Source organism: Penaeus vannamei, chromosome 30 (assembly GCF_042767895.1).
Source record: "Penaeus vannamei isolate JL-2024 chromosome 30, ASM4276789v1, whole genome shotgun sequence".
In the NCBI taxonomy this organism is placed as follows: domain Eukaryota; kingdom Metazoa; phylum Arthropoda; class Malacostraca; order Decapoda; family Penaeidae; genus Penaeus; species Penaeus vannamei.
In genome coordinates, this window is record NC_091578.1 from 7,621,878 (window position 1) to 7,634,377 (window position 12,500).

A 12,500-nucleotide genomic window follows, 5' to 3' on the forward strand; every position below is an offset into this window, starting at 1 on the left:
ATGTTTCTTTCACAATTAGATATTTGGTGGGAAAATACAACTGTATGATTGGTTCAGGCAGAAGAAAGCCTACAAGGAATGGAAGGTGATATGTCTTATTCATAAAGAAAAATTTGTTGGGTAAAATCCAGAAGCTTCTGACAGGTCTTCTATTGTGATGTATTGGATTGTGCATAATTGCAAGCCATAATCATGGCAAAATGCACCATTCATAAAAGGTACCTGATGCTATAAACATTTACTTCCCAGATACCACCTATATAAACCATTTAAGTGTCTGTAGTACTGAAAAATAATGAAAAAAGTTTAAAAACTGAAAAAATTAGAGAGAAAAAAAACTGCTTGATGATATGGTAACATTTTCCTAAAAAATATTTATATATCTCAATTTTAAAAGGTTTTACGTTCATATTTCCCCCCAGTCGTGCCTCTTCGCTTATAGCCTTATTCCATATATGTGTTTATTTCACATCAATACACACAGTATTGATAGAATATACATGAACATTATTTTAGTTTGGCTGATGATATGATCTTTCAGGAACTTTGTCCAATCTTAACATAGTTGCCAGGCAGTCCCAGCGGCTCAATATTGCTTCATTAGCTCTGCTTGCTTGGGGATCTATATGTGACACACTTGCTTTTTGTAATCACTAAAGTCTCCCATAAACCATGCCAAAACGTAAAAGATCTACAATACAAATTATAAAATGTGTAAACATGCATATAAGGCTTTATAGAGAGAGAGAGAGAAAGAAAAAAAAAAGTGTAGAAAAAGAAAATGAGGAGTCAGGTAAAGAGAGAGAAGAGGTGTCAGGCATCGAGCGACCTCCCACATCCATCGCTTCCCACGCATCCACTTCCCCCATGCCACCCGCAGCATGTGCTTCTATGCCTACTTCTGCTGAAAATCCTAAGAAATTCACACTATGAAAGGAAACGGAAGCAGTGTACACTAACAGTGTTATCATGAAAATACAAACTCAAAGAATTAGCAGGGAACATCATTTGTGGCAACTGCTTTACCAACACCATGAAGTATGATTTCACCCAGCATCAGCTCGAAACTACAGTCAATATTTGCTAACACATAAGAATGGCAACAAACCCATTCTAGAATTCTCAGTCGCCCAAGTTGTTGCCAACTACAACTCAGGCTATGAGGCTAGTTGTCTCGACACCAGTCTTGGTGTTCCACGGACTGTTATTTCAAATAAAGTCCTTCAACAACACAATTTAAGAATGAATGTGACTCCAAAAAAGAAAATGAGGAACCATTGACTGCAACAAGAGCTAGCATACGCAGCTGGAGAGTTCTAGCCGGCTGGACCCTGACCACACACCCTCCTGCTCTCAACTGTCAACTTCGAAGGGCCGTATCTCAAAACTAAAGATATCACCATATTTTGTTTATCTGCTTGGTTATTTTATTGTCCATTTTTTTTCATTTTGGTCTTGTTTTCTTTGTCCTTATATAGGGTGCTTTTCAATTGGGGGAAAAAAAAAGAAAGAAAGAAAAAAAAATCCAAAAGTTTATGGAGATTTATGATTACTTTCTAATGATAGTATCAAAAAAATATATTTTGTTACAATTTTTGATGATCTTTTTCATGGGTTGTTCAAATATGATAAAGCTTTTTTCTAAATGGATCGATAGATAATTTCATTGGCTTTCAGATGGGAATTATCAAATTAGTAAATCATGAGTATTAAGTGATCCTATTAAGATACAATGGTACCATGTATTTTCAAGATCATATTTATTTTCTTTTTTCTATTACAGATATCAGTTTGATATACTGGGACATCAAAGATAGATTTAACCCAGTAACCCAGAAGAAGAAGAAGAAGAAGAAGAAGAAGAAGAAGAAGAAGAAGAAGAAGAAGAAGAAGAAGAAGAAGAAGAAGAAGAAGAAGAAGAAGAAGAAGAAGAAGAAGAAGAAGAAAATGCCAGGCGTCCCGCCAGTGTGATGCTGTATCGGGGCTCACGCTCCGATGCAGCAGCGGGCCAAAGCCAGTGCGCCGGCAGAGTCTAGGCCAGCCCTGCGCACTGATTTTGTAACCGCCCAGAATCTTTTATTTTTGGCTTCAAAATATACCAGCAGTAATGGGTTAAGGAGAATTTTCCATAAAATTCTCAAATCTCTAACTAAAGGTAAAATAAGCATCAGTTTTACCCTGCAAGTTGGTAAGCCATGAAACATTATTAGGTTAACACTTTTTAACATGCATGTTTTTTTGTTTGTTTTTTTCAAAACTAAAATGGTATCAAGGCATCAGTATTGACAAAATTTAGAGGAATGTTAAAATCAAATGAATTATAATGACTTGCCTACTAATCTTTTCCTTTTCATTTACATAACTTAAATCTGCAGTCCTTGATACAGTTGTACACTGAGCTCAATGCACCTAGTACACTTTAAATTAGGAGAAATGTACAAAAAATAAACAGCAAGAAATTAATTTTTCACTTTATTTGCAATGAAAAATATTGCATCTAATTAACGGAAATTCATGATACAAACATAAAAAAAAATAATACATCACTTTTACTGAAAAAGGAATAACATTTTTAGTTTTCCAATGCTGGTAATTTGAAAAATAAGTAACAGCAAGAACTTACTCTGCATAATTATTAAAAATAATATATCAATTGAACATTCACAAGAAAAAGCTCCACTTAAAACCACTTGTCAAGCAGAAGTTCCTGTTATACATAAGACTCAGACCTGTGACATCATCCTCTCCGCAATCACACCAATAAATATTTTCAAGTGGCACAGTTTCCTTAACCTTACACTGATGGTACCAGAAGTTTCTGTGTGGCACACATTCCGGTGACTACTGGCAACCGTCTAGCCTTATTGGCAAGGCGTTCACTGTGGGCAAGGGGCCCTTCCTGCTTGCTCACTTGAGCGAGTCATGGTACGTAAACGTTCACGTACACACACAAATACGTACATATACAACACACACAAACACACGCTGTCATGAAGGATATGCTTTCAATGACTGCTATAGCCATGCCTACCAGCAGGGTGTTAATACAGAAAGTGGATACAAATGCTGTAAACAAAAGAATTCTATTCTGATAAATTTACATAACATATGTAAGTGCGATTCTCTTACTAATACTGTATCCTTCAAGAGAAATAAATGCAGACATTTTATGAAGTGGGATTTTTCATCTAAACTAAATGCTAATACTAGACCAAGTATCCCTGCAGTTGGTTGTGTTGTTGTATCCCTTCACTTCATCTAGAATTACCGAAGATTAGTGAGAAAGAGTGAAAAAAAAAAGACAGGTAGGCAGTGAAACAGACAGACAAAAGATGGAGTGAAACAAGAGAGAGGACAGAGTGAGACAAAGACAAAACAGAAAGAGACAGAGTGGACAGACCGACATGCAGAGGAGACAGAAAGATATAGAGGGGTCAAAGATAGAGAAAGGACAGTGTATGTTTCTAAACTTTCTGTATGTGTGTGCATGTTTGCATTGTTTACATGGAGTGTGAAGTCTGCAAGACCAATCACTGGCCAATAATAACAGAAAGGAAAAGAAAAAGAGAAGAAAAGACAATAACAAATAGTAAAAAAAAAAAAAAAGATAATGATAATGATAATGACAATGATAAGAAATGATGATGATGAAGATAATAAAAGACAGAAAATAATATCAACAACACTAATAACAATACTAATTAAGAAAAAGAAGTATAATAAAAACAGCAATAATAATAACAATTCAAAAAAATATATATCAATAGTAATTAACAAAAAGGATGATGATAATAAAAATAATAATAATAATAATAACAATAACAATCAAAAATAATAATGACACTACTACTAATAATAATATAAATAATGATAATAGTAAAAGTAATAATAATAATACTGATAATAGTAAAAGTAATAATAATAATTCTGATGATGATGATGATGATGATGATGATGATAGTAATACTTATGATAACAATACAGCTAATAATAATAATAATGATGATGATAATAAGAATGTTAACAATAATAATAATAATAACAGTATTAAGAATAAAGATCTTATTTTCCAATTCATATGTAGATCCACACTTTGAAAATGTTTATTGTAATGTGCTTAACGTTACAAGCAGCAGATAAATAAATATTGATAAATATATATATATATATATATTTATATATATATATATATATATATATATATATATATATATATATATATATATATATATATATATATATATAAAATAATCTATATAAATTTGAAAAACTTATATTTTTCACACTTTGTGTAATGCAGAATTCAAACCTACTGCTTTAACTTGATAATCTATACAAGTTTAAAAACCTTCATGCTTTTGATAAGTTAAATTGCTTAAAAAGACATTACCTTATAAATTATCAAAGAATCAACCAAAATGGCCAGCAGCATTCAGCATATCTCAGCTGGCTTCCCAAAGAATAATCAAAATGAATGATACTGTATAAAGTGCTTACACGCTCAACAAGTTAACTGAAAAGTTGTTCCATAATTTGCAATATATATGGAAAGTACAGACTTCTTTTATCTTGAATTCTTACAGAAGTTATTTTTTTCCTTGCTCTCTTTATGTTGACTGTGTTGGCTTCTCTGTGGCTCCATATACATCTAGCACCATTGTGGATGATGAGTTACCATGTGGTTCATGATGGCACTCTTGTCTATACACTTGAATGGACACATGGCACACTCAAAGGAACTCTCTCTTGTATGACCACGAATATGTCTCTTCAGGTTGTCCTTTGTTATGGCTGAGTAAGGACAGTATGGGCACGAAAATGGCTTTTCGCCTGTGTGTGTGCGCATGTGGTTTCTTAAGTTTGTGGCTACATTTGTACTGTATGGACAGTGGAGGCACATATGCTTCTTAGTGACAGTACTGTGGTCATTCTCAGCTCCAGGTGCACCTCCTCCGCCACTCATCCTACGGGATGTGTCCAGCCCTACCTGTAGGGGACACCCATCTTACTCACAGAGAGAAATCTTTATAACAGATGTGTAAATTACAAAAGCAAACACACACACACATGCACACATTAACAAACACATTACACAATCTATACTTAATATACATTTTCACTATGGAATATAACTGAAAACATGCTTCCCATACGTAATCTATGCAAAAGTTTCATGTTTAACATATAACTTCTAATCTAATAAAGTATTTAAAGTCCTGATTGCTGGACCAATAAATTTTCTTTAATTTGACAGTGAATCATGGTCACCCTATGTCCATCAACACCAAATGAATAAACCCATATGCCAACAAACTATTACTTTTAGTTTCTTATGTTTAAGCACTAAGGGCTGCCTTTATTACATCTCTTCAATTCTCTTAAGAACTCTTAAAATGTCACTCCTCTTTCAAATTAAACAGACAACACCCTTTGTAAATTCAACAATAAAAACAAAAAAGCTGACTAATAACTGCTGCTGATGAAATGTAACTTTCAATAATTTACGTCTGCTGTTAAGTTTGTAGGCAACTGAATTTACTGGGTTCTATAAAGTTTTACTCTTTGGTTTTGCACTATAATAATTTATATATGATATTTTTAATTCAGCCTAATTTTGAATAATAAAGCAGATATTCCTTAATACATTGAATGATATATATCATAAATATATCAGCAAAAAGGTTTAAAACAGAAACAAGATATGATGCACCAATTATTATCTTTCAAGCAATGAAATCCAGAGTTCAATAAATCATGCACACATGTGATCACAGTCTGTTATGGTTTCAATACCATGCACCAGAGGAGGGGAAGAGAGAAGTTGACAGATGGAAAAAATAACAAAGGAAACACAAATGATAGAAACTGGAAAAATAAGGAGAAGGAATTGGCAAATTGACAAAAGGGAGATATAAAGACAAAGGGGAAGAAGGTAAAATAATAATAACAAGGGTGTAAGAAGGGAGAGGAAGGACAGGATGAGGGTTGAAACGAGGAACAGGAGGAAAGGAAAGAGTGGTGGTGGGGGTGGAGGAGAGAGTGGGAGGGGGGGAGGGAGGGAGAAGGGAGAGAGTGAGGGAGGGAGGGAGAGAAAGAGAGAAGGAGGGAGGGAGGGAGGGAGGGAGGGAGAGGGAGAGGGAGAGGGAGAGGGAGAGGGAGAGGGAGGGAGGGAGGGAGGGAGGGAGGGAGGGAGAGAGAGAGAGACAGAGAGAGAGAGAGAGAGAGAGAGAGAGAGAGAGAGAGAGAGAGAGAGAGAGAGAGAGAGAGAGAGAGAGAGAGAGAGAGAGAGAGAGAGAGAGTGTGGAGGGATGGAGGCAGGGAGGGAGAGGGAGAGGGAGAGAGGGAGGGAGAGGGAGAGGGAGAGGGAGAGGGAGAGGGAGAGGGAGAGGGAGAAGGAGAAGGAGAAGGAGAGTGGGAGAGAGAGAGAGAGAGAGAGAGAGAGAGAGAGAGAGAGAGAGAGAGAGAGAGAGAGAGAAAGAGAGAGAGAGAGAGAGAGAGAGAGAGAGAGAGAAAGTGAAAAAAGGTTAGGAGAGAAAGAAAGATGTAAGCTATAAAAATAAAGATAGAGACAGAAAGTGAAAACAAAGTAAAGTAAATAACTGCTATTTCCTGTCTGCTAACAATGCTATGCAGCTTCACTTCTCGCTTAATTTTGCTGTCCACTATAGGCTACTTGGACATACCCTTCATAGCCATGATGGCAAATCAGAGCAGAATAATGACTTGACAAAATTCCTTGACATTACTCTAGCATCAGCATCAAGAACAGCAGCATCTTTAATTTGAATTATTGTGTGAGCATGGAGGGACAAGAAAAGAATGCTCTGTCTATGGGGTCATGAAAGCTAAAGTGAGCAGCCTTCCTTGTGGAGTAGCCACAGTAGGGACATTGGTGCATCCTATGGCTGGCAATGGAGACGCAACCCGCGCCTGCACCTCGTCTTCCGCCAGTCCTCAGGTCACCAGTGTGAAGACTCATCTGCCGAGGATGCCCAACTTACTATTGCTCAGCATTACACAATTATACACTCACACAAAAAATATGGTGCTCATAGATACTATACAAATGTGGGAATTGGCAAATGCTAACACTGATTTTTGTGAAATGCGTCAAGCCATTAGTATATACAATATGTAGTAATGACCTATATTTAATCTATACTGTTACTGCAGAACAAAATCTTAATTTCCCTTTAACTGGAGCATGCTATCTTGTGACATATGCTGGTGAACCCTCTTTGTAATATGTGTATCAATCTTTTCTTTGTTCATTATAATTGTACTTCCCGTCAACCCTAAAGTATCCAGATTCACAGAAAGGTAATTCATGTATAATTCTTTAATATCAATTTTTCCAAAAAATATGCTTCTTCTGCAGGAAATGAAACATTAAGTGGCATACATACTTACTTTATTAAATTTTCTATACACTTTACAAATAAATGTAGGACTGTGTAACTATCTTTGCGTTTATATTTGTGTTCATCACAAAAAATAGTGTTGAAAATTAACTTTAATAACCTTCATATTTTTGTACTAGTCATTCTGAACCTTAATTTTTCAGAATACCTAGGCATGTTCTGCTAACAGACTCCTCATTTAGTCATACTGACAGTTGTTGCATGGTGTGCAAGGATGTGGCTTTTGAGTGTTCCTTTCTGGTTTGAGCGGTATGAACAATATGCACAAGCATATGGTCTCTCTCCAGTATGAGTTCGCACATGCCTTTTCAAGGTTGTTCTTGTGGTTGCACTGTATGGACAATGAGGACATGAGTAAGGCTTTTCCCCTGTGTGAGTACGCATATGATTCCTGTAGTTGGTGGTAACGGATGAACTGTAGGCGCAGTATGAACAGTGATATCTCCTGCTCAGGCTGACGCCATTTCTGGGGGCCCTGCTCACGGGTGTGCCGTGACTCTCACTCTCCAGGCCCACCTGCAGGGGATGCCCATTTCACTTATTATGGTCACATTGGATAAAGACAGGTCTGCACTCAATAAGCATTCTTTTAATAACCTTTCAATGTAAAAATCCAACAGCCCCTGGCCAAGGTTATGTATACAAATGTATGAATTTTGACATTTACATTTCTAAAATATTCTCCAAAATTCTTGTTTTGAATACTAATCATATAAAATTCTGGTCTATATTTAAAGCTTTTTATTCCCCTGAACATTTTCATCAGATATATGTCTTGAACTTTCTCATGAAAACCATGGGCAATGTAGAAAAAATCTACTCTTATATTCTTTAAAGACTTTTCTTTTCAAAGCTGCACTACAACATATCATGGCTAATAAATATTCCATTCTTCCATGAGAAAAGAAGATCTGAGAAAAGAATAAAAACAAAAAAAGAAAACCAAAAGAAAAGAAGACTTGACCCTATACTGCTCAATGCAGCATACTCAATATACAAGATTCCTCTGTTTGTCAATGGAAAAGAGTATATTTAGTACCCTCTGTGTCAGTGCAGATAAATTCATCTATAGTGCATCCAATCTCTGGAAAGAAAAAAATGACTATTTTCTTCAGATTCTGGAGTTAATATTTTTATTTTTTTTCTATCCGGTTTGCTGATTAGTGTGTAAATTTACAAATGGTTAGTATTTTTAAAATCCTTAAAGAGTGTCTTAAATTTTATTCATCATAATTTTCTGTATTCAATACTACTTTATTATTGTTCTCTAATGCTATTGAATCCAGAATGAGTTGCATTTTTTTTTCTTCTTTCCCGAGATTGGACAGACTCTCACATCCTCTGTCTGAGGACAACAACTGGAAGCTGACAGGAAGAGTCCCTATCAAATAGCAGTTATAGGTTGTGTGGAGCTTGAAATTTCTTTCCTAATTTTTGCAATATCTTATAACCATTATGATGAATGTTATTATTACAATGATAAAATAATGATTTACAAAAGTTAATGTCCAACATGAATTTGTTATATGATTGCAAAACTGCACAGGAGTAATTGCATAAGAAACAGCTCTGACCCATTAGTCAGGCTGATACAAACCTAAAAATGAGAGCTTTATTTGGTGTGCCCAAATGAAGTATATGTGGTCCATGACGTTAAAAATAAACTACAGGAGTAAGAACACAGGACTGAATAAGTTACAAATCAAAATGTTACTTGAGCCATTACTTATAAATTCACACACATACACACGTACAGACACACAAAAGTTGCCTAACTACATCATGATTACTATCCTGTTACATTTGGGTGAGCTGGCAGGAATAACATGTTGGCAACTTGAGCAAGTAGTAGCCTGGAGTTTAAAGAAATTGGGTGGTTTAGTTATGTCACCCAACCATGCTCATAGGTACTGTCAGCATTGATAATCATTCTCCAGCACACATTTAGAATTATATCCATCAAAGAGAGAGAGAGAGAGAGAGAGAGAGAGAGAGAAAGATACAAAGTGAGAGAGAGAGAGATACGAAGAGAGACAGAGAGAGAGAGAGAGAAAGATACAAAGAAAGAGAGAGAGAGAGAGAGAGAGAGAGAGAGAGAGAGGGGTCTTAAACTCTTTCTTTCCCTTTTTTCTTCTTTAGTTTCATGAATGATCCTAAAAAGACTTATTTGCACTTTTCTCTGGAATCTATTATCTCATTCATCTTTTACCTATGATGAACAATTTGCAATAAATAAGAAACCTTTACCTAAACAGAGAAGTGTTTCAAAGATAAAATGAAACATCCACAATAATGAGGGAAGCATAAAGCCTTGACTTAGAAAAAATGAAATGTCACAGTAAGTGTTTCTCATATAATTGTGGGTGTTTCGTTAACCCACATACAACAGGTGTCACACATATGAGACACCTGGAAAAATAAACATCACTGGGCGTCCTGCCGGTGCAACGCTAGAACAGAGCTAGCACTCTGATTTTGTCATGGGTGGGGCGTGGGCAGGTTCCCAGACTCAACCATGCACTGCTTTTAAAGCTGCCCAGAAAACATTATTTTTGGCTTGAAAATGTACCGTCACTAGTGGGTTAAGTACTAAGGTGGAATTAACATGATATACTTTCAAAAAGTTAACTCAACTTGTGTTTGAAAAAAAATTGCAATAAAAAACTTGAGCATATAGAAGTCCCATGCCATGATAATGAAATATTGCATTTAGAACAAATTTATTATTAATCCTTTAAATGTGGATGGCATATCTTGTTATGGCTGCGGTGGAAAATGTTGTGCATGGCACCACTTAACGTCATATCATATGCCATAAGACGGAGCTAATTTTTCTCCATTACCGTGGTGTTACAATTAGATAATGGCATCTGAAGTGCGAGAAAACTTTAATTTTTTTTTAAGCACTTGGTCATAAACTCCACTTAAAAGTCATTAGGTGCCCAATATTGAGTTTGAAATACTGAACAAACTTGGTGTAATCAAGGAAACTGCTGATACTCATCAACAACTGGCCAGGTGCCAGTTTTTAGTATTGCATTCATTAAGTTAAGAGGTATGTCCCTTACTAACAAATTAGATGGACTTTGTCTTATTATGTTCAAAAGTTAATTCCTTTCTTGATGGTGGATAAAAAGGAATTAAATTATATCTATTTAAATCAATAAAGTAAACATAAATATATTCATTTAACAAAGAAAACACCTGACAAGAACATATAATGTTTATTCTCTAATTATCAAAACCAGAAATCCAGACTTGATACATACTTCAAAAGACAAACAATACACCAAATATTTCTTTCCTCTACCTCTCCTGACTCAAAAATAAATATATTTCCTTTCTTAAGAGCAAAATCTACTTGCTATTATTTGAGAACAAGGGATCCTTATTGAATGTGTGCTTTGTCAGAACATGACTTTTTAAAGAACCCCACTGAGTGCAGCGGTATGGACAATGAATACATGAGTATGGTTTTTCCCCCGTATGAACTAGGACATGTCTCTTCAGTGTCTCTTTAGTACTGGCACGGTAAGGGCAATGGGGACAAGAAAAGGGTTTCTCCCCTGTGTGAATGCGCATGTGATTATCTAGATTGAATTTCTTTGTGGTGGAATATGCACAGTAGGGACACTGATGCACCTTGTTTGTGGAGCTGTGGGCAATGGTTGGTCCGGTGGCCACTCGCCTCCCAAGACCATGATCGTCGCTCTCCAGCCTCATCTGTAAGGGATGCCTGTCTTACTAATATTTACACTTGTAACACTCTCTAAGACCCTAGTGCTTTTAAAACCTTTAATGTTAGCATTTGCCACAAAATACTGTCCATTATGAATAAAGAAATTGAATGGAACTGGATATGCCTAAGGAATAAGAAAATTTCACCTTTTCTCAAGTAAGTCAAAATTCATAAGGCATAAAAGAAAAAATCAATATCAATATATAATAGTATCTAAAAAAAAAGATGAAGAAAAAAATCTTTTCACTTGTAAATAATAATTAAAACAATATAACTTCAATTTCTGATGTTAAGCTCCATTCCAACCAATTTACTTAGTAAGATATGTCTGCCTCTCTTGGATATTAGTTCAACTTTTATTTTAAAATTTGATTCTTCTGCCACAAGAAAATTATACTGCCTTAACATAATAATGCCATCTGTCAGCTTTGGATAAAACTGGTTCTTCAATATAACATTACTCATATTTTCCTTTTTTGTAATTGATCTTTCAACTTCATTCAACAGCGAATTTCTAGTAGGTTAAGTCTAAACCTATTCAGTGCCCTACTTTTGTTATGGTTGCCAAAACAATAACTATCTTCAACAACATTTATTAAGATCACTGAAACTCAAGAATTGATACATGTTTTGCTTCCAACATTCTAAAGCAAGGGAAGGTTTAGTACATGCTGATACTTGGCAGAATATAATAAAATACAAGTTGACTTGGTTTGGTATAGCAGTAAGCACAGTACAATAGTGACATCCTTAATCCTATAAATGTGTTACACATATTTCAAAAAAGTGCTACCTAAAAATATTCTCAGTGATATTCAGCGCTCTTTTAGTTAATAATTTCTTTAGATGTTTTTGAGCAATAAATCTACTCTACTCCATATCACTGATATGACTTATTAATGGTGTTTCTCAAAATCAAGACTACCAAAAAAGTTACAAGACAACTTTTACTTATTCTTTGAAAAGAATACATTCCTACCACAGACTATAGCTCTTGTTATAAAACACTTTCATTTAACAGTCTTTAGCTATCACAATATAAGATGGGTGGCAGTACTTCATATAGGGGATGTGCTTTGAACAGTCTATGTACACTGAAGCCAAAAAGGACTTTTAACATTATCAAGAGCATTCAAGTAAATCATAATAAAAAATTATATATGCCACCACACAATATAAACTTCAAATATTTTTCACATACATGAACTTCATCTTATACAGTTCATATCATTTGGAGAAAAAGTTGTGTTTGGAAGATTTAGCAATATTTCTTATATAAAAAAGCTCTCCAACCACTGTTATAAACTGGAAAAAAAAGAAAACTTCACAACTACATATAT

General features: G+C 35.1%; 1 protein-coding gene across 1 annotated transcript in view; it reads right to left on the minus strand.

Annotated features, from left to right (window-relative positions):
* Positions 1 to 12,500, minus strand: part of LOC113808282 (uncharacterized) — a 41,561-nt gene that overhangs the window by 1,822 nt on the left and 27,239 nt on the right. Inside the window, exons 10-25 of the mRNA XM_070143287.1 lie at positions 11,861 to 11,916; positions 11,177 to 11,284; positions 10,858 to 11,144; positions 9,223 to 9,274; positions 9,019 to 9,085; positions 8,675 to 8,802; positions 8,089 to 8,205; positions 7,614 to 7,937; positions 6,824 to 6,979; positions 4,676 to 4,987; positions 2,981 to 3,088; positions 2,666 to 2,799; positions 2,364 to 2,417; positions 1,990 to 2,178; positions 837 to 927; positions 638 to 691 (exon numbers count right to left, since the gene is read on the minus strand). Coding sequence (XP_069999388.1) covers positions 638 to 691; positions 837 to 927; positions 1,990 to 2,178; positions 2,364 to 2,417; positions 2,666 to 2,799; positions 2,981 to 3,088; positions 4,676 to 4,987; positions 6,824 to 6,979; positions 7,614 to 7,937; positions 8,089 to 8,205; positions 8,675 to 8,802; positions 9,019 to 9,085; positions 9,223 to 9,274; positions 10,858 to 11,144; positions 11,177 to 11,284; positions 11,861 to 11,916 — 2,237 coding nt within the window. The remainder of the gene's footprint in view (positions 1 to 637; positions 692 to 836; positions 928 to 1,989; positions 2,179 to 2,363; positions 2,418 to 2,665; positions 2,800 to 2,980; positions 3,089 to 4,675; positions 4,988 to 6,823; positions 6,980 to 7,613; positions 7,938 to 8,088; positions 8,206 to 8,674; positions 8,803 to 9,018; positions 9,086 to 9,222; positions 9,275 to 10,857; positions 11,145 to 11,176; positions 11,285 to 11,860; positions 11,917 to 12,500) is intronic.